The sequence below is a fragment of the Crocodylus siamensis genome, chromosome 7 (genome assembly GCF_052110815.1).
Source record: "Crocodylus siamensis isolate JL-2025a chromosome 7, ASM5211081v1, whole genome shotgun sequence".
Classification (NCBI taxonomy): Eukaryota; Metazoa; Chordata; order Crocodylia; family Crocodylidae; genus Crocodylus; species Crocodylus siamensis.
Window position 1 is genome coordinate 45,091,451 of NC_143401.1, and position 22,942 is coordinate 45,114,392.

At 45.6% G+C, this 22,942-nt stretch overlaps 1 protein-coding gene across 3 annotated transcripts in view; it reads left to right on the top strand.

The window, feature by feature from the left end:
• Positions 1–17,245, top strand: part of BICC1 (BicC family RNA binding protein 1) — a 228,326-nt gene extending 211,081 nt beyond the window's left edge. For all 3 annotated transcript variants that reach the window (XM_090058872.1, XM_090058873.1, XM_090058874.1), the window contains 3 exons: positions 5,999–6,159; positions 10,704–10,803; positions 14,378–17,245. In XM_090058872.1, the coding sequence (XP_089914998.1) occupies positions 5,999–6,159; positions 10,704–10,803; positions 14,378–14,508 (392 nt within the window). In that variant the 3' untranslated portion in view covers positions 14,509–17,245. The remainder of the gene's footprint in view (positions 1–5,998; positions 6,160–10,703; positions 10,804–14,377) is intronic.
• The last annotated feature ends 5,697 nt before the right edge of the window (positions 17,246–22,942 follow it).

A 22,942-nucleotide genomic window follows, 5' to 3' on the forward strand; every position in this document is an offset into this window, starting at 1 on the left:
TCCTGTGCACTAGCCCTGTTCTTGAAATAGCTATCTTCCCAGTATTGATGACATTTGCAGTTCTAAGCAGTCAGGTGTTTTCTCTGGAAAACATACCCCTGCTCATTGATATTTTATTGGTTTCACATGAAGGTCTTTCACTCCTTCCTTCAGTTCCTTCCCCAGTTCTGCTTTTAGGCCTGGCACCTCTGTAAATCTGACCTTTGGTACTTTGGTAGTCAGCAAATGAAAAGCACTATGTAGTCATCTCTGTATTCCCTAGTTTAAGTGACTTGCTGAGCATCACACACAGAACTCAGGAGTTGGGAAAGAATTGAATTACCAAGACAGTCATTTTCTATGCCCTACCTTATTTGTCACTCACCTTCCATTTCCTAAAATCAGTGATGTATGGCAGCTACAGTTAATACCCTCATTTGATCAGAGGCTTGTTTTACTCCTTGATCACCATTCATCTTGCGTATTGAATCCAGAAGGAATCTCTTGGGAAACAAATAGTATATGGTCATGTAATTAAAAGCTATCATAAGTCAGTCCCCTTCTATGTATGAGTTAGTGTTCCACAAGCAACCTTAATTCTTATATCTCCCAATTTCTGAGAGCTTGACTTTCATAACCTTTGTATTTTAATGTAGCTCTTCAGGATAAAATAATCTGAGTATTTTCAAATTTAGTGTTCTGTAGATAATATTCCTTCAGGATTGTGTTTATTTACTAGCTATTCAACCTTTAACTGTACTTTTTATTAAATGACGTAATTGCTTCATCACTTGATTCTCTTATTTCCACTGTAACAGAAGTGCTAGAATGCCATTTCCCCATCTCTATTCAGTCTATTGATATAAATCCAGAGTTAGGCTCCGGAGCAGTGAGACATGCGTGGATGAAGCCCGCTGCGCCCCTGCTCCCCCGAAGCCCTACAGACACCCCCTCAGCAGCCGCAGAGCCCCCTGCCGACCCCCAGCACAGGCGGAGGTAGGTGGGCTCGTGGTGGGAAGGGGTTAACTCCTCACTCCCTGGGAGGAGGCGGCTGCGTGGAGCCGGGCCAGGTCAAGCCCCCGCCCAGGCCCCTACTTGGCGCAGCCCCCCAGGGAGAGAGAAGAGAAGGAGTGGGTACTCACCAGTCCCCCTCCTGTAGGGCAGGGCCCCCCGGCCCGAGAAATCAGCTTTCCCCAATGGCAGGCCCACTGCGCATGCGTGCAGTTTAAAAGGGCCCGCCAAACAGGGAAAAAAAGCTCAGTCAGGCTCCGGAGCGGTGAGAGATGCGGGTGAAGCCCGCTGTGCCCCCGCTCCCCCGAAGCCCCCCCGACACCCCCTCAGCAGCCGCAGAGCCCTCTGCCGACCCCCAGCACAGCCAGAGGTAAGTGGGCTCGTGGTGGGAAGGGGTTAACTCCTCGCTTCCTGGGAGGAGGCGGCTGTGTGGAGCCGGGCCGGGTCAAGCCCCCGCCCAGGCCCCTACTCAGCCCAGCCCCCCAGGGAGCCACGCGACCAGAGCCGCGCAAACAGGCTGGGTAAACAGGCGCTTGAGTTAGCGCGGAGTTCGCGCAGGAGAGGGTGTGGGAGGGCATGAGACCCTGCCTGCGAAGCCCCCAGAGTAGTCAGTTCCAGCCATAGCCAGCCTATCAAAGGCATGACACGGATGGGCACGCGCCGCACCCCTCGGGCCCCCTCGGGCTCTGTGGCCCCCCCATTGGGCACCTCAGAGATGGCCACCCAGACAGAGCCCATGGTTCTGGGCTCCACGCAGACGGAGCCCCTGGCTCTTGGCTGCGGGAGCTGCCTGTCCCTTTTTCAGGCTCTGGGGCCCGGGAGCATGGCCACCTCCCCTTGCGGGGTCTGCTCCCTACTGGGGTCTCTGGTGCGCCAGCTGGAGGAGCTCCAGGCCACAGCCCAGAGACTGCGTGCCATCAGGGATTGCAAGCAGGAGATAGACTCCTACTGCCAGGCCCTTCTCCCCCAGGAGCCTCAGGGTAGAGCACCGTCTCCCTCCAGGACTAAGGAGGACTCTGGGACCTCCCGCTCTGCCCAGTCAGAGGCATGGACCAAGGTGGTCAAGAGCCCCAAGGCCCGCCACACCAAGGCCCCTCCCTCGCCGGAGCTTAGCAACAGATTCGCACCTCTTGCAGCCCCAGCAGAGCCTGCTCAGTTGCCGGCTCTCGCAGGCAACCCAGGCTCAACCACAGCTACTGCCCCCACTCTCCCCAAGACAAAACGAAAGGTGTTTGTTGTGGGAGACTCCATCCTGCGGGGCACTGAGGGGGCAATCTGCCGCCCCGACCCCTTAGCCCGGGAAGTCTGCTGCTTCCTGGGGGTCTGCATCTGAGACATTGCAGAGAGGATCCCAGAGCTCCTTCGGCCCACAGACCACTATCCCATGCTCCTTATTCACGTGGGCACCAATGACATGGCTCGGAGCACCCCCAGCCAGGTCATGAGGCGCTACAGGGATTTGGGAGCGGGGATTAGGGGTCTGGGAGCTCAGGTGGTGTTTTTGTCGATCCTCCCAGTCTCGGGCTATGGGCTGAGGAGGGAGAGGAGGATCCACGCAGTGAACCAAAGACTGCGGAGCTGGTGTCATCAGGAAGGCTTGGCTTCCATGACCACAGCCCGCTCTTTGGCGAGAGAGGCAGCGAGCTGCTGGGAAGAGATGGCCTCTACCTCTCCCCCCTGGGGAGGAGGCTCTTCTCAGCCAGGCTGACTGACCTGCTCCACCGGGCTTTAAACTAAGCCTACTGGGGGATGGGGGGGACTACTGCCACTGGTGGCCTGCTGAGCAACCCTTGCAAAGCCAGCAGACCAAGGCACTTAAGGGAGCTCACCCCTGCCCCAGCCCTGGCACAATCTGTGGGCAAAGCAAGAGCCCCCAAGGGGACACTTGCCTGCCTGTACACTAATGCCAGGAGCCTGGGCAACAAGCAGGAGGAGCTCATCCTCCTGCTCGGTGCAAAGAATTATGACGTCATTCGGATAACGGAGACCTGGTGGGACTCCACCCATGACTGGACCACGGGTATAGAGGGCTATACCCTGTACAGGAGGGATCATGTTGACAAAAGGGGCGGGGGTGTAGCTCTCTATGTGAAGGAAAGCTACATGTTCTTGCAAGCTGATGTTGGCGACCGGCATGGACAGCTAGAGACCCTCTGGGTAAAAATTCGTGGGGAATACGGCACAGGGAACACAACGGTGGGAGTCTACTACAGACCTCCCACTCAAAGTCCCAAGCTTGACCAGGAGTTTGCCCGGGAACTGACTGAGGCCGCTTGCTCCAGGACCTTGGTTGTCATGGGTGACTTCAATTACCCGGACATCTCGTGGGAAGATCACTCAGCAAAATCCGAGCGGTCGCAAAGCTTTCTCTTGTGCGTGGATGACCTCTACCTGACTCAAGAAGTCTATGGGCCAACGAGAGGCAAAGCGCTGCTCGACCTGGTACTGGCTATGGGGGACGACCTAATCGGCGACCTAGTGATTGATGGGAAGCTGGGTGACAGCGACCATGAGCTGATCACCTTCACCATCCACTGTAAAGCTGGCAAGTCAGTCAGCATCACAGAAGTCCTTGACTTCAGAAAAGCCGACTTTGACAAGCTCAAGAGGCTTGTCGGTCAGGCCCTTAGAGACCATGACACCAGGGAGATGGGAGTTCAAGAAGAGTGCTTGCTTCTCAAGGAAGCGATCCTCAGTGCACACGCTAAATCTGTTCCATCTCAGAGGAAAGGCAGCAAGAGGGCACAGCAGTGCTCCTGGCTCTCCAGGGACCTAGCGGACCTCCTGCGGCTAAAAAGGAAAGCCTACGAAGGATGGAGGACGGGATTCACCTCCAAGGAGGATTATTCTGCACTGGTCTGGCCCTGCAGGGAGCAAACCAGGAAAGCCAAGGCTGCAACTGAACTCCAACTAGCTTCAGGCATCAAGGACAACAAAAAGTCCTTTTTCAGATATGTGGGGAGCCGGAGGAAAAGCAAGGGCAACATTGGACCCCTGCTAAACCAGATGGGGCAACTGACAACTGACACCCAGGAAAAAGCCAACCTATTAAATAGGTACTTTGCATCAGTCTTTCATCAGTCCCATGGGACGCCCATGCCTGCTATGGGACAGGGAGATCCTGGTGATGGGGATCCCCTACCCTCCATAAATGCTGACCTCGTGAAGGAACATCTTGAGAAACTGGATACCTTCAAGTCAGCCGGCCCTGACAATCTGCACCCCAGGGTACTCAAGGAGCTGGTGAGCGTCATAGCCCAGCCCCTGGCACGGATCTTTGAAAACTCCTGGCGCTCTGGTGTAGTGCCCGAAGACTGGAAGAAGGCCAATGTGGTGCCAATCTTCAAGAAAGGGAGGAGAGTGGATCCGGCTAACTACAGGTCCATTAGCCTGACTTCTATCCTGGGGAAGATCTTAGAAAAGTTTATTAAGGAGGCCATCCTTGATGGACTGGCCCAGCCTAGCATCCTAAGGGATAGCCAGCACGGGTTTGTTGCGGGTAGGTCTTGTTTGACCAATCTCATTTCCTTCTACAACCAGGTGACCTATCACCTGGACAAGGGAGAAGAGATTGATGTCATATATCTTGACTTCAAAAAAGCTTTTGATCTGGTATCCCATGATCACCTCTTGGCCAAACTGGCCAGTTGTGGCCTTGGCTCCACCATGATCCGCTGGCTGGGAAATTGGCTCCATGGTTGGACCCAGAGGGTTGTAATTGATGGCAGTCACTCATCGTGGTGCCCTGTGACCAGTGGGGTCCCTCAAGGCTCTGTCCTGGGACCCATACTGTTCAACATCTTCATTAATGATGTGGACATTGGAGTCAGGAGTGGACTGGCCAAGTTTACCGATGACACCAAACTTTGGGGCAAAGCATCCACGCCAGAAGATAGGCGGGTGATCCAGGCTGACCTGGACAAGCTCAGCAAATGGGCAGACGAGAACCTGATGGTGTTTAACACCGAAAAATGCAAGGTTCTCCACCGTGGGAGGAAAAACCTGCAGCATCCTTATAGGCTCGGCAGTGCTACGTTGGATAGCACTACAGAAGAAAGAGACTTGGGGGTGAGTCATCATTGACCACAAGATGAACCTGAGCCTGCAATGTGATGCTGCAGCTAATGAAGCAACCAAAACGCTGGCTTGCATCCATAGATGCTTCTCGAGCAAATCCCGGGACGTCATTCTCCCCTTGTACTCGGCCTTGGTGAGGCCGCAGCTGGAGTACTGCGTCCAGTTTTGGGCTCCACAATTCAAAAAGGATGTGGAGAAGCTTGAGAGAGTCCAGAGGAGAGCCACGCGCATGATCAGAGGTCAGGAAAACAGATCTTACGATGACAGGCTGAGAGCCATGCGACTCTTTAGCCTGGAAAAGCGTAGGCTCAGGGGTGATCTGATGGCCACCTATAAGTTTATCAGGGGTGACCACCAGGATCTGGGGGAACGTTTGTTCACCAGAGCGCCCCAAGGGATGACTAGGTCGAACGGTCACAAACTCCTGCAAGACCATTTTGTGCTGGACATAAGGAACAATTTCTTTACTGTCCAAGCCCCCAAGGTCTGGAACAGTCTGCCATCGGAGGTGGTTCAAGCACCTCCATTGAACACCTTCAAGAGTAAATTGGATGCTTATCTTGCTGGGATCCTATGACCCCAGCTGACTTCCTGCCCTTTGGGCAGGGGGCTGGACTCGATGATCTCCCGAGGTCCCTTCCAGCCCTGACGTCTATGAAATCTATGAAAATCCATCCTTGCACCTGTTTTCTTTTCCTGCATATCCAGTTCAATAACAGGTGTACAGTAAAAGCAACCCCGAAATGTGATTTAGCTAATAAAAAGTTCTTTTGAAATTCATCTGGTTTCTTCAGACTACTGTTGCATTAAACATTTAAATGAAAAGTTTCACTAAACAATAGAATTTGAAATATCTTGGAAATTAAAACTTCTAATTAATATATGTGTATTCAAGCGATTGAAACTACAAGTGTATCTCTCTGTCTTTCAGCTGAACATTATCTCAGCAGCAGTAACTACATGGACTGTATTTCCTCGCTGACAGGAAACAATGGTTGTAACTTGAACAGTTTGTTTAAGGGGTCTGACCTTCCTGAACTGTTCAGCAAACTTGGTTTGGGTAAATACACAGATGTTTTTCAACAACAGGAGGTTAGTATTTTTTTTTTTTACATAATCCTTGTGTTTGATGTGTTTGTGTATTTTATAACTGCACTAGATCACCCCAGTTAGACACTAGGAGCATGTCTATAAGGTACAAGGCACTGCTGTGCAGAGAGATTACATTATGGTTTCAGAAGTACTGTGGTATAGAGACATGGTGCTTCCCCACCCCATGTACACATGTTCTAATTCTCTGAGAAGCTGTTTGGTTTTTTTTCGATTCCATCAGTGCTGTGTATGCTCATTCCTTCAGTTTAAATCAAAAAGCTAGCCTCTTTTTATGTAACTAGACAGGGTAAGGCAATGTCTGTATAATTCTACTACACACTCCCTGCTCCTCCTGTACCTTAGCTAACTTTTGCAGCAGAATAAGCAGAGTCCTGACATCACAGAAAGTTGAGCTTTGGGGGTTGTCACATAAAACCCTGAGTAGGTACAGTAGTTTCCAGTCAGTTTTCAATCAGAATATTGTAGTGTTTGTTAGTAAAACAAGCTTTTAATGCACAGATATAATGTTGTAAATAATATTTGAAATACCATGAATAACTTCTAAGCGCTATCATATATCAAGTTTACTGGTGTTCCTCATAATAGTCTTCAAATTGTTCATCTATATTAAAACATTAAAAATTGACATTTCAGTATAACATTTACACCTTGGTATTCCGGCACCTACAGAGAAACACATCCCTCTCTGATGTTTGTTCAAAGATAGTGCCTTCGTTTTGATAGTATGACCTTCATATATAGCATGAGTTACTTGGAGTCTTCAAAGCATGAGAAGAATGGCACTACCTCAGTCCTTTACAAAGACTTTAGAATCCTGTACGCAATAGTCCCATGGTATCCACAGCTAGCAGCATTCCACTTCTTGGGGTAATAGTCACCTACTTCCTTACTTATGAAACAAAAATCTGTACCCTGTATCCAGAGGAGTGAAGAGATCAACCCAATTCCTACCTTGGCCTGTTTCTAAGTCTGAGGACACAACTAGACTCCAAATTTTCTCCCCACTACATTTATTTCTGTTTGTGCACCAAAATCAGTTGCTATAATATAAGGCATATGAGTTGTTGCCCTGTGGGGTCAAGCCAACTCTCAGGATCTCAGTATTGTGCTGTTAGGAGGGTGTGACACAATTGCACATATACAAACACAGAAATCAATTAGGTGCATACACACACATACACACTACTAGCTCACACACATACACATCCAAACCAGCCTAGGCGCGTGCATACCTATCACCAATTCAAGCACATACACACTACACACTAAAAATTAGACCCGCACACTCAGTACACATACACAGATCACTAATTTGTATATCATGCACACAATGATATATATACACACACACACATTCACCAGTTCACACACATACAACCCACCTACACATAGGTAAGTTCCTAACTTGGATGGTATGGTATGTATGTGTATTCTTGGGGTACCGGGGATACTTGGGGGAAGGTTAAGGTGAGACAGAGAGAGAGAGTTAAAGTGTAGGGAGTGAAAGTTGACAGAACCGGGATTAGAACTGGTGGACTAGAGAGAAGCTGACTAAAGAACTGAGGCTTGGGTTTACTTAAGATCAAGTGGCCCCAGGGTTACTCAAGGTCACTGGTGCGTGGGAGGGGGGGAAAAAAAAAAAAGAAGCAGCCTGGTGGCAAGGAGGAGACAGCTAGGAAAGAGAAAGAGACAGAAACCTGGGAGGCTGGGGCTGGAAACTGAGGCAGACAGCTGAGATATTGGGGGGGGAGCCCCCCAATAGTGGTGGCAAGGAGGAGACAGCCAAAAAGAAACTGAGACAGAAACGTAGTTGCTTAGGAGAAAAGGCAGTGGGGATAAGGCAAAGAAACAGGGTTTGGAGGCAGAAAGGAGCTCAGGACAGGTGTTGGAAGTGTCAGTGAGCCAGAAGCAGGAGAGGGAGAAATGACACAGAAGTTAGAGGGGTGAGGGGCAGAGATTGGAGCAGGGATGAACCATAGTAAAGCAAAACCCAACTCGGGGGTCCAAATAATTAAACAGACAACATGCCACAAAGCCCCATGAAGTTATTGGTTTGCACGCACACATGCACTCGCAATGGCAGCAGGAGAAAGACTCAGTGGAAGGGCTGGAGTCCAGGTAGGGAAGAGAAACAGAGTCCAAATCCTTGGTTGAAGAGATGGGGGGTGATAGCTACCTGTCCAGGGTGGAAAGGGATCTTTGTCTAGTAGGTGTTGTCCAGAGGGGGGTCGCCAGCAGGGCCTCTGGGTGGATAAGTGGTGTGGCATGGTGCTGGTCCAGATGGAGAGGGTGTTCCAAGGAGTCAGTCTTCACTACCCCTTTTATGGGGCAGACTACCTTTGATCTCCTATGGGGAGGGCATGTCCAGGCAAGGTCAGTCCTGTCCCAGAGGGCTCCAGATAGTCTTACTGAGCATGTGCAGCCTTGACACAATGCCTCATCTTTTGTTTCTTGAACGCTGAGGGTGGTTCCAAGGGCTGGGTCATTGGTCCAGGTATTGGTGTTGATGGTTTGGTCGTTCAGAGGGAGCTATTTTTAGACTCTCAAACACCCTCATTCATCCCTATTAATTCAAGAACCAAGTTACGTAGGAGGGGTAGGTGTGAATCATGGGTTACACAACCGGGCCTGGGGAATGGGATGGAGGCTTGACAAACAAAATGGAAACTTGACATGACTTATGCTCACTTACATATATAGGCCTAAAACAGTAATCACTCAATATAAAAGCAGTAAAAAAAAAAAAATCAATACAAAACATAATAATTATCACTTATAAAACAGTGGATATCTATATCAAAATAGCAGGGCAGTTATTTGCAAAGAGGGGAGAGAAAAATAAAACTTACTACCTAAAATAAAATGTTAAAGCTTATCCTACATCTTAGCTTACTTATACTTATCTATAGGGAATAGCGAAGGAGAGAAAAAGTCAGAAATGGTTGGGGAAGGGGAGGGAATGCATTTTAAAATAAATTTAAAAAAGAAAAACTGGGGGGTTTGCTACAGAGGTGTTCATTTAAAAGGGCATGTTTCCACTGAATTATGTTTAACTTTTTAAAAAACAATGAACTGAAGCAGACATGCCACAAGTTAAGATTCATGTCCCCCCAGGTGCCACTCAATCTCTTTCCTCTGCCTAATCTGCCACTGTTTCCTGCTCCCTGCCATATTTGCCACTATGCTCCCTCCCCAATGTCCTGCAGGCCACACACACAAGCTGCTGGTGTCACCTGTGATATTCATGCTGCAGGTTGGCCATCCCTGAACTACAGTATAATTAGTAGGGATGGTATGTTGTGAAAGATCCTGTGGTTTAATTTTCTTTAAGGTGGTACCAGCATGCTCTGTTTCAGCTTATTAATGTTTATGCTAATTTAGAAATGAACGTTTCACAGAAATTTTGAAAGTTTCGGAATCTCATGAAGTGCAGTAAAGCATCACTAAATCAGTCAAACTTTACTTTTTAACCTATCTGTTTCTAATAAAATATCAAAACAAATTATCCGTCACTAAGGTCCCTTCTACATGTTACAGGTATTGCATAATTAAGTGGTTAATAGCACAGTTGCCTTCAGACCAGCTACATGTCCAAAGTGTCTATCACACCATAAAAAGCACCCACTACCTATAAAATTGGACCTCAAAATGTATACTAACTTTTTATAGCTCGTTGCTATCAAACTTTAATTTGCATGTGTATCAGGGCCTCCCCTACAGCTGGGAGCCCTGTAAGCCCCTCCCAGCCGCAGTAGTCCACCATGCCCAGCAAGGGCAGGAAGTCCTGCAGCTGTGCGGCCTCTCATCCCCAGCAATTGTCAAATCTGGGTCCTAGTAGCACAGGGACCCAAGACTCTCGCAGCTGCGGACACTGGATGTCAGGACTCACCTGGATTCCAGCAGCTGTGGGGCACGGCTGCCCTGGGGTTGCGTGAAGCTCCTGCAACTGGGGGATCACGGCTATTGTAATCCAGCCCTGGGGGTGTATGGGGTGTCCCCATATCTGGGAGCCCATCAACTGAAGGGGGCTCCAAGCTGTGGGAGATTGCTTTTTACCAATGTGTGGGGGAGCCCAGGATCAGGCTCCCCCTGCACCAACAGTAAAGCGCAAAGGGATCTAATGCATGATCCCACAGTCATTGCTTCTGCCATACACACACAGCATGGCAGGAGGCTCAACTGTATGGATCATATATTAGATCCCAGCTCACCTCTGCTGCATGTATAGAGGGGCCCTAAGGGTTGTAGTACAAAAGGAATCTGTTTCATTTTCCTCTTTTCATTTCATTTCAGTCATTCATTGCCAAATGGGAATTTAGCAATTGCATTATAGACATACAGAATAGGTATGTAGAATCAATAGAAATAAAGTTAAACTTTGTTTTGAGAGCCAGCTAGTACTACACTCATAAATAACAATTTTAAGTGGTAAGTTTCAGTTCAGAAAGGAACCGGTTGCTGAAAGATTATTAATTTTATGTGATTTGAATCCCAATATTTCATTTTGGTTTTCTTTCTCTTAGATTGATCTTCAGACATTCCTTACTCTTACGGATCAAGATTTGAAAGAGCTAGGAATTACCACTTTTGGTGCCAGACGAAAAATGCTGCTTGCAATCTCAGGTGAATAAATAAACATACTTAATATCTACAGCACTTAAGGCTGTAGATCCGAAGATTTAAAATTCATGTTACTTTTTCCTAGAAGTTGAATTGAGGTCTCCCACATATTCAAATGATTCTACGACTATATTGCACTTCTAAAATTAGTGTTAGTTTCATAGTTTCTAGGGTCAGAAGAGACCCGAGCAGATCATCTAGTCCGACCCCCTGCCATTGCAGAAAAGAATACTGGGGTCAAACGACCCCAGCAAGATGTTCATCTAACCTCCTCTTAAACACCCCCAGGGTAGAAGCCTGCACCACTTCTCTTGGAAGCTGGTTCCAGACCCTAGCCGCCCTGACTGTGAAGTAGCGCCTCCTGATATCTAACCTAAACCTACCCTCTGGAAGCTTGTGACCATTATTCCTGGTTACTCGTGGCGGTGCTGGGGGAAACAGTGACTCCCCCAATGCCTGTTGATCCCCCCTGACTAGTTTATAACAGGCCACAAGATCCCCCCTCAGCCTTCTCTTTTGGAGGCTGAACAGGTTCAGATCCCGTAGCCTCTCCTCATAGGGCCTGCCCTGCTGCCCCCTGATCATATGAGTGGCCCTCCTCTGGACCCTCTCCATGCTGTCCACATCCCTCTTGAAGTGTGACGCCCAGAACTGGACGCAATACTCCAGCTGCGGCCTGACCAATGCCGCATAGAGGGGAAGGATCACCTCCTTGGACCTGCTTGAGATGCATCTGTGGATGCATGCCAAGGTGCGGTTGGCCTTCCTTACTGCCTCCCCACACTGCCGGCCCATGTTCATCTTGGAGTCATTGATGACCCCCAGATCCCTTTCTGCCTCTGTGCTGACAAGAGGGGAGTTCCCCAACCTGTAGGTATGGTGCCGGTTGTTCCTCCCCAGGTGCATCACCTTGCACTTGTCTGTGTTGAAACCCATCCTATTCTCGTCCGCCCACCCTTGTAACCTGTCTAGGTCTGATTGTAGCCTGTTGCATCCTTCCAATGTGCCCACGTCCCCCCACATCTTAGTGTCATCAGCAAATTTGAACAGGGTGCTTTTTACCCCCTCGTCCAAATCACTGATGAAGATGTTGAACAGTGCGGGCCCGAGGACCGAGCCCTGCGGAACCCCACTGCCCATGTCCTTCCAGGTTGAGAAGGACCCATCTACTACCACCCTCTGGGTGTGGCCCACCAGCCAGTTGGCGACCCATTTGACTGTGTGAGTGTCTACACCACAGCCCCCCAGTTCCTTAATGAGAACGGGGTGAGAGACAGTGTCAAAAGCCTTCCGAAAATCCAGGAAGACTATATCCACTGCTACCCCTGCATCTAATGATCTGGTGATCTGATCGTAAAAGGCCACCAGGTTGGTCTGACAAGACCTGCCACTGATGAACCCATGTTGGTTGCCCCTAAGCATGCAGTCCCCTGCTGGCCCCTCCTGGATGTGTGCCAGCATAATTTTCTCGAACAGCTTGCCTAGGATCGAGGTGAGACTAACCGGCCTATAGTTTCCCGGGTCCTCCTTCCTGCCTTTTTTGAAGATGGGGACCACGTTGGCCCTCTTCCTGTCCTCCGGTACCTCACCAGAGCACCATGAGTGCTCGTAAAGTTGTGCCAGGGGACTTGCAATGACCTCGGCCAGTTCCTTTAGAACTCTAGGGTGGAGATCATCCGGGCCAGCTGACTTGAATACGTCCAACCCCTCCAGAAGCTCCCTAACTAAATCCTCGGTAACCCGTGGCCCAGGTGTGCCTCCCCCGGGGCCTGAGGGGGGCCCAGCAGGGAGGTGGCTGTTCTGGTCCCTACTTAGGAAGACGGAGGCAAAGAAATCGTTAAACATGTTAGCTTTGCCATCTGGTGTGACGACCAAGGTACCCATGGTGTCCTGCAAGGGCCCCACATTACCTGGGACCTTCTTTTTACCCCCTGCATATTTAAAAAAGGACTTCTTAATGTCCTTAATCTGGGAAGCTAGCCCCAGTTCCATCTCTGCCTTGGCCTTCCTAACTACCCCCCTACATCCCCGAGCAACTACAGAGTAGTCCTCCCTGGTGATGACCCCTTCTTTCCATTGGGTATAAGCCTCCTTTTTAGCAAGGAGACATTCCTGGATGCTTTTGGTGAGCCACGGAGGCTTGTGTGCTCTCCTGCTCCCTTTGATCCTCGTTGGGATTACCTTCCTTTGGGCTTGGAGGATCGTCTCCTCAGCGCTTCTCCAACTATCCTTCTTAGCTCATTGAAGTCTGCCCTCCTAAAGGGTTGGAAAAGATAATTCCACTTCACAGAGGATGTTGATTAAAAAAAATTAAATATATGGAATCAGATCTTTTTCCTCCTGCTAGGCATTTGTGTGTGATCTTATCTTGCCTTGGTGCTTGAAAACATTTAATACAAAAAATTCTTGAGTCCTTCTCCCCCTCACTGCTTTATATGAGTTAGTCTTCAAGCATAGATGAAGGTGTGCAACAAAAGCAAATGTTAATGGTTTTTCAGGCATTTGAACAGGATAGAATAAGATCACACTTAACCCCTAAGTGCCACTTGGACGCCGAATTGGTGAGATCAGATCTGAGCCTTCATTTCATTCAAGTTAGGAACAAAAGTAAAAAAACTTGAAAATTCTCTCTGAAAGGGAATGGAGCCCTGTCTCTAGTCAGTGAATATTTATAGGAAATGTACCACTGAATTTTTCTAACTGACTCCTAATTATAGAAAGTTGGCTTATATCTTACTACAGTAAAAGAAAATGATAATAGCTGCTATTTTTGATGCACAACACGTTAAGTATGGACCAACCTGCACTTCCAATTTCTGGAAACACCATCAAATTTCACCTCCTTATTGAATAAAGTGATGTTTGAGGCTTGTTCTCCTTGGCAACAAACCTCTTTCTATCAAAAGGAGAAGTTTTCTTCAACTATTTAATGGAAAATGAGAATTCTCTTTCTTTATATTGCCTTTAATGATATCATTTGCAAAATGTTTTTATATATGTGAATTTATGTCGTTAAGATTAATGTACTAAATTTAATTATATTCATCAAAAATTTTAATCTTAGTTGCCAGTGATGCACACTTTTATAACAGGGCTTTTGTCCACAATAAAAGAGGAGAATGGAAAAGTATTTTGTGTGAAAAATAACTCTAGACTATATCTGGCAATCTAAACCTGTTGCTTGGGGGGGAGCTGGAGAGGTTGGGGACCTTTTTGAGGTGCCAGGTCATGGTTGTTACTTGGAGGTTCAGAAGTAAAGATCTGTGTTAACTTCAATTATTTAGAGTTATTTTATAGAAAAATTCTGTCATAGCATTTTGTAACCTGATATGTCACATTGCTGTTCTCTGAATGTGCACCTGCGTTTTCTGTTTGAAAAATTTGCAGGCTTTGATCAGGGTGTTTTAAGTGTTCCCGCTGCAGTGCTTTTGTCAGTTTTAAGGGTTTACTTTGTTTTCTTAAGAATTTGTATAAGTACATTTGACACAATGTACTCTTTTCAGGAATTATGCCTAATCATAGAAACTGCATGCAGCATAATTTTGAAATAATTTTGTTATTGTTGTTTCCTACATAGAACTGAATAAAAGCCGAAGAAAGTTGTTTGACCCATCAAACATACGTGCCTCTTTCCTGGAAGGTGGAGCTAGCGGAAGACTGCCACGTCAGTATCACTCAGACATTGCTAGTATCAGCGGTCGCTGGTAGCGGGTATGTTGTGGCTCACAGTCAACTGTAAAGATGGACATGGCAATCCTGTGGACAACTGTCACTGCACACCCATCCTCTGCACTTTGGGAGTTTGGGTATCAAGGACCAAAGTATTTTGTCTGCACAAGTACTGTGCCAAAAAAAGAAAACACTTGTGTGTCATCTTTCAGAACACCAAATGTGGGTTATGTTTTACTCATTTAGAATGGACAGAATTTGCAATAATAATAATATAGGGTTCTTTGTTTAGTATTTTATTACCTATAACTATAATGTATGCACTGAATTTTTACTTTATTGAATGAAGGAAAAATGAAGAGCTGAAATGCCAGAGAGCATAGCTTTTGATTTTATCACGATGGATTTTTCTGGTACTGCTTAAAATAATTATTGAGGTCTTTCTGCACTTTATGTGTTCTGATTTCGTGTCCTGTGGAAATCTATTTTTCTCTCTTTTATTTCCATATAAAATGTTGTATTGGCACTCTTCAAATTTTAAAGTGTTCCTATATTAGGTCAAATCTCACCATCAGGGTACTGAGAATCAATCTGTATGTAGATTTTTTCCCCCACAGTTGCCTGAAGAAGCATTCAGAAATCAAACCACCTGGTAGTAGACCAGTCCTATTATGTTCTTAGGAAGCAATCTAAAACTGTTTGCAACAAAACTCATTCACTTTAACAGATGTAATGAAAGACCAAAATGGACCTTGCAATATTAACCCTTTGCAGTCATCATATTTAACTTCTGCGTATAATGCTACAACTGATTTTAATGGTTGTCTCAACACAGAGGGCTATTTTTAGTATACTGCCACTAGAGGACATTTATTTATATCAAACTTTTATATTTAGATTCTATACACTAACAGTACATAACAAATTAAACTGAGATCTAAAAATTTATGGTAGAGAATGAAAGGCGTTCATCAAACTGGAGCTGTGTGCCGTAAGTTTGATGGAGCAGACAACTAATTTAATTTGGCAAGACCACACTGTTGCCATTTATTAAGTGACATATTACTTACGTGACTCTGCATGCAGCAATTAAGCAACATGTATGAAATAGATGTTATAGCATCTGTTTTGATTTAGGTTTGCGATTTTCAGCTATGAAGTGCTTAAAACTCTGGGATTTGAACTATTTCTGAAAAACTGGTTTAACAAAAAAAAAGTCCATGTGATAACTGGCTAGAGCTAACTATAATATTCTTATACTGTGAAAGTCCAAAAAATTTGGCAGTATTGTTGCTGCATCTTTTCAGATGTCTTGTTATGGATTTATGAAGGGTTTTCATATAATGAAGGAAATTATAATGTGCCTCTCTTTCTGCAATGCAGTATGAAGGTTCCAAACATTAATTTGTTGAAAAGCATTCCCATAGGAAATATTGTGAATTATCTGTACTGTAATGTATTATTTATGTTCAGTGTACAAGCCTTTAAAGATAGACATGAACCACTGTCAAGTGCTCTTAAGAGAAGGCATTAGAATAACCATTTACAGTAGATAATTTTATACAAAATGGCGTGAAAATAGTTTTGACACTTTCCAGGAATAATTATTTTAAGGTGAGAAAAGAAATTCAATATATGGAGACATTTGCACACATAAAGGGAATTTTTGAAAGGTAATTATTCTGAGGGCATTGATGATCAAGCAGTAATAAAGTGGCCTGTTGCAAGTAGCAAAAATTAACTGCTCAGTATTGGTTTCAGCCATATCCACGTAATGGTGTGTAGCTTAATAACATCCACTGTAAATAAAATAGCAGTTAACTCTTTCTGTGTTTAAGATTATAGTATAGATGAACAAGTATAGACCTCCAGGTTGCATGCACACAGTTTTTACACACCAAAGTTATGTGCTCAAATGCCCAAAGTCTATGAACATATCAGATATTGTGTGTATCTTTTAGGCATGCTGAATTTTATGCAAGCAGTTATAGTAGCCAAAGGCCTTAATCCTGCAAATATTTACTCTCATGCTTAGTTTTTAAGCATATGAGTAGTCCCACTGATATAAAGTTACTCATATTTAAAAGTAAGCAGTTGTGTAAGTGTTTGCAAGATCACTGCCATGGTTTGAAAATTTAGTAGCATAGAAACATTATAGTTTTACATGATATTTTTAAATAAATATTTAGCAACACTACATACAAATTTCTTGCAATCTCTTCCTAGTTAGTCTGATTAATTTTTAAGCTTACCTAATATTAAAGTTTAAACATTTTTTCAGAAAAACTACACATCTCATTTTTTTCATAGATATATTGCATCTAAACATATTTTTGGAGGCTGACATTATTACAGTGTTAAGTTGATGTGATCTTTTGCTGAGCAGTGCTTTTATCATCCACACCAAAGTAAAAAAGTTCCCAATAATAACATGATCTTGAATAGGGCTGCACATACACAAACACACTGGAAAATATTTTTCTCACTTTTAATTCCACGAAGGGAATATAACAATACAGCATACAGTGTTGTCAGTGTTGTATTATGCACAAAATATTTGACTTGCTAAATTAAAATATTAGTTTTGAATCTGTGCCTTAATAATGACCAGTTATCTGTAAATCTAGAGCAGATACAGACTATTTTTGTGGGTTGTGTCCTTTTAGTGATTTTTTTTTTTAAAGAAAGATGGAATTAAAACATAAAAAAATGGGGATTTTTCAAAACTAATCAATTGTTACATAGAAAAAAATAAATTTATATAACCCCCTTGTAATCTGATTGGTAAAAGATGTTTTATTTAGACCCTAGTTCTAGAGGCAGTTGCTTCTTAAGAAAACACCAGAACTGAACTTTCACATATTGCAACATACGTTTCTTTCCCATTGACTAATTTCTGCGTGTTCCACAATTCACAGTATTTCATAGAAAGTGTTTCCCCCTCTGGCTTTTGATTCTGAAAAGTTGTCAAAAAGTTGCAATTTTTTCCTGGGGTGGCTACCAGAGATTACAATAATTCTGGGACATGGAGTCAAACTAACAACTTTTCCTTATTTGTTTCCTGTCAGCATGGAAAATGTACTTGTGAGTGCCAAATCATGGCAGTCATTAACACAAACAAGAATACACAGGGGTTTGGAATAATGGAGATGTGGATTTAGGTCTGCGATTTCATAGGGCTTTTCATGCTGCAGAAATATGGGTGATGGAGCAGGAAGAGGGGTTGGATGAAATCAAGCAGTTTCTTTTGCATTAAGGGGAGCAGCTTCTATCCTTGACCGATGAAGAGTTATTAGTGACACAGGGTAGTGATGCAAACAGAGATGACCAAGAGTAGCTGAACAACAGCTGATTCCTAGAAACTGTGCCAAGTTCAGTCTAAAACCCCGAGTTTCTCTCAGCATGGAGAACTGTTGCCCTTATCCTCCAGAAGGTTATCATTCCCATTTGGAAGCCTAAACAATTTTGGTGTTGGTATATCAACTGTCAGCTGTTTCTCTGAAAGACAAGTGCTCTGATGGAGGTGCTGTCCTATCATGTCTCAAACTGTGGCCAGATGTAGGAGGCCATTGATGGCATTTTATGGATAGAGTTTCCAAACTCTTGCACCTATTCTTTGTTTTTCAGATGAGGCCAAAGACTTTAACAGGAAGGAGAATTTCCTCATGACATATAGCAAAGCCTCATCGATTACCATGGAAGGGTCACTGGTATTAATGTGAAGTGGCCTGCAAGGTCCATGATGCCAGGATAATTACAATCTTACAGCTGTAGGCTGAAACGAGCAAGACAGTATTTTCTTTCCAAACCATTGTGTGCATTAATGGAGCAAGGAATTTTGAAGGGATTCTTTCTGAGATATCCAAGTCTTGCTTATTGGCTTAGGTAGCTTCTCATTGAACATATGGCCGCAAAAAAGGGACCATTAGTGACAGTCTCAGTGGAGCATATTTTTGGAAGACTGAAGTGTAAGTGGCAGCAACCTCTGAAAAGGTTTTTTACCTTGTTTGATAAGTTCTCTTTGCACAATGCCTATACAGCATCTAAGAGGGAACCTGGAGGATGGATTGGAGCAAAAAGTAGAGACATTCTGAACAATTTCTGAGATAACAGTAATAGAAGGTTTCTCAGTAAAATTCCCCAAGTGGACAAAAAGGGTTTGGGGTTGCATTTTTCTCCTACTTTAAGCCAGGTAATTGTTGTGAATCAGTACATTCTTGTAGCCATGATCTTATGTTAGAATTAATTAGGATTTGAGAGTATTGGGAGGAATTTTGTAATACCGTAATACAGATGTAAATCAATTAAATTTTTCAGCAGAGTTGTACCAAAATAAACTGAAGCAGCAGGTGATGGCTCTAAGGTTTGATGTAAAGGTTTCCTATTTACAGGCTACTGAGGCTCATTGATTCATAGATTCATTAATTGTTAGGGGCTGGAAGGGACCCTGTAGATCATCGGGTCCTGTCCCCCGGCACTAGGCAGGAAAAGAAAACGGGTCAAGTAAGCCCAGCAAGGTGACTGTCCAGTCTCTTTTGAAGATTTCCAGGGTAGGTGACCACACCACAACTGGAGGGAGTTTATTCCACAGTATGAACACCCTGACTGTGAAGGAGTTTTTCCTGGAACTGAACCTGAAGCAGCCTTCCAGGAGTTTGTATCCATTGCTCCTGGTCTTCCCCAGGAGTGCCCTGGTGAGCAGCTGTTCAGCATGTTCTTGATGTACTCTCCTGATGTAGCAGTAAGCTACTACCAAGTCCCCTCTCAGCCCTCTTTTCTGTAGGCTGAACAGGCCCAAGTCCCTCAGCCTTTCATAGCATGGCTTGTCTTGCAAGTCCCTGATCATATGGGTGGCTCTTCTCTGGACCCTCTCAAGTTTTACCACGTCCACATTGAAGTATGTTGCCCAGAACTGGACGCAGTACTCCAGGTATGGTCTCACCACTGCAGAGTGCAGTGGGAGTATCAGTTCCTTAGTTTTGCATGAGATGCAACAGGTAATGCATGCCAGTGTGTTGTTCACCGTGCTGGTCACAGCATTGCAGTGCCAGTTCATGATCATGGAAAGGTCCCTTTCGGCTGTGGTGCAAGTCAAATTGTTGCCACTGAGCCTGTAGGTATTTTGGGGATTGTTTGCCCCCAGATTGAGCACCTTACACATCTGAGTGTTGAACTTCATTTGGTTCCGGTCCACCCAACTCTCCAGACTATTCAGGTCTGCCTGTATCTGCACCCTATCTTCTGGCATGGCCACACTTTCCCATAATTTGGTGTCATCCACAACTTGACCAGTGAGCTTTTCACCCCCACATACAAATCATTGATAAAGATGTTGAAAAGTACTGGTCTGAGCATGGACCCCTGAGGGACACCACTGGTCACATCTCGCCAGGACAATACAGATCCATTCATAAGAACTCTCTGGCTCCTACCATGCAACCCGTTTTCCACCCACTGAACTGTTAAGCAGTTTATACTTCCAATTTTTCCACAAGGATATTGTGGGTTACTAGAACAAAAGCCTTTTGGAAGTCTAGGTATATAATGTCGACCTTCTCTCCCATGTCCAGGTGGGAAGAGACCTATTCATAGAAGGAGATGAGCTTGGTAAGACAAGACCTACCCGCGACAAAGCCATTCTGACTGTCGTTCAGAATCTTACACTCAATGAGCATGTGGCACATAGATCCTTTAATAAGTTTTTCTGTTTTATCCCTGGGATGGAGGTTATGCCAGTTGTCCTATAGTTGCCCAGGTCCTCCCACTTCCCCTTTTTGAAGAGGGGCACAATGTTGGCCTTCTTCCAATCCTCAGGGATCTCCCCTGTGTGCCACAATTTATAAAAGAGTTTTGTCAAGTGTTCCTCAATGACTTCAGCCAGCTCCATTAGCACTCTCAGGTGAAGTCTATCTGGTCCTGGTGACTTATAAATGTCTAGCTTTTTTAGTTGATTTTGCACCAACTCAGCATCCACACTGGGAAGGCTATCATTCCCACCATGCCCCCTGTGATCTTGTCTCACTTGTCTTTCCCCTTGGTCCAGTGAAATACTGAAGCAAAGTGGCCATTCAGGAGTTCAGTTTTTTCCTGAGTGTCCGTTACCAGCTGTCCCGAGGTGTTAAGCAGGGGCCCCACATTTCCATTTGTTTTCTTCTGTTCCCTACATACCTAAAGAAGGACTTCTTATTGTCCTTGACTCCCTTGGCTAACTTAACCTCAGTTGCTGCCTTAGCTATCCTAATCATTTCCCTACAAGTGCAGACCACGGTTGTATAGTCCTCCTTGAGGACTGCCCCTAGCTTCCACTGTGTGTATGCCTCTTTTTTTTCTTTTTCAAGAGGACCGCAATGTCCCTATTGAGCCAGGAGGGCTTGCCAGCCCTTCTGCTACCTTTCCTCTTCATGGGAACAGTTTTCTTTTGTGCTTCAAGGATTGTGTCCTTGAGGAACAACCACTGTTTGTACACCTCATTCACCTTCCATCCTTGGTCCCCCATCACCTCCCCTACTAATGCCCTGAGCCATAGCTTGCAGAGTATGTGACAGCTCTGAACAAGGTTGCTCTTGACTTTTTAAATGTTTTGTGTTTGAGGTAAATTCTTAATATTGGTTGCTTAATTTAAGTTTTTGATCTTCAAGAGGATAAGGCATCACAACAATGATATTCTGCTATATAATATTTTGAGTAAATTACATTGTGCAAATATTTTTTCAGTTATACCCTTCTGCACAGTACACAAGCTTTGCACGGAAAACCATGCTCTCAGCTATGGCTGGATTTTCTGAACCCCTGTAAGGGTGAATCTTGCACACAAATATTGCATATTCTTTGAATGCTTTACCATCTAAATATGCTTTTAATGTGGTAAAATCAATCCACAAATAAAATACTGTAATCCTTTTAGTGATTGGTTTCCAAAGGAACATAGATGTTCTATTTGTAGATATTCATAGTTTCATAGTTAGTAGGGTTGGAAGGGACCTGAGCAGATCATCAAGTCCGAACCCCTGCTATGGCAGAAAAAAGTACTGGGGTCAAACGACCCCAGCAAGGTGATTGTCAAGCCTTGTTTTAAAGACCCCCAGGGTAGGAGCCAGCAGCACTTCTCTTGGAAGTTGGTTCCAGATCCTACCTGCCCTGACCGTGAAGTAGCACCTCCTGATGTCTCATTTGAATTTCCCCTCTGCCAGCTTGTGACCATTATTTCTAGTCACTCCTGGCAGTGCTCGGGGGAACAGGGACTCCCCCAATGCCTGCTGCTCCCCTCTGACTAGTTTGTAAGAGCCCACTAGATCCCCCCTCAACCTTCTCTTGTGGAGACTGAACAGATTCGGGTCCCATAGCCTCTCCTCGTAGGGCCTGCCCTGCTGCCCCCTGATCATGCGAGTGGCCCTCCTGTGGACCCTCTCCATGTTGTCCACATCCCTTTTAAAGTTTCATAGTTTCTAAGTGTGGCGCCCAGAACTGGATGCAGTACTCCAGCTGCAGCCTAACCAGTGCCGCATATAGGGGAAGTATCACCTCCCCGGACCTGCTTGAGATGCATCTGTGGATGCATGACAGGGTGTGGTAGGCCTTCCTGACTGCATCCCCACGATGCCTGCCCATATTGGCATCAATGATGACTCCAAGATCCTTTTCTGCCTCTACGTTGATGAGAAGGGAGTTCCCCAGCCTGTAGGTATGGTGCTGGTTCTTCCTCCCCAGGTGCATCACCTTGCACTTATCAGTGTTGAATCCCATCCTATTCCCATCTGCCCACCCCTGTAACCTGTCTAGGTCCGATTGTAGCCTCTTCCTTCCTTCTAGTGTGCCCACATCCCCCGACATCTTAGTGTCATCAGCAAATTTGAACAGGGTGCTTTTTACCCGCTCATCCAAGTCACTGATGAAGATGTTGAACAGTGTGGGCCTGAGGACCAAGCCTTGTGGAACCCCACTGCCCACATCCCTTCAGGTTGAAAATGACCCATCCACCACCACTCTCTGGGTGCAGCCTTCCAGCCAGTTGGCGACCCGTTTGACTGTGTAGGTGTTGACACCACAGTCCCCCAGTTTCTTAATGAGAATGGGGTGAGAGACAGTGTCAAAGGCCTTCCTAAAGTCCAGGAAGACTGTCCACTGCTACCCCTGCATCTAAGAATTTGGTGACCTGGTCATAGAAGGCCACCAGGTTGGTCTGACAGGACCTGTCTCTAATGATCCCGTGTGAGTTGCCCCTAAGCATAATCTCCCCTACTGGCACCTCATGGGCATGTGCCAGAATAATTCTCTCAAAAAGCTTACCCAGGATTGAGGTAAGACTAACTGGCCTATAGTTCCCCAGGTCCTCCTTCCTCCCCTTTTTGAAGACGGAGACCACATTGGCCCTCTTCCAGTCCTCTGGCACCACACCAGAGCACCACAAGTGCTCGTAAAGCCATGCCAGGGATCCCCCAATGACCTCAGCTAATTCCCTCAGCACTCTGGGGTG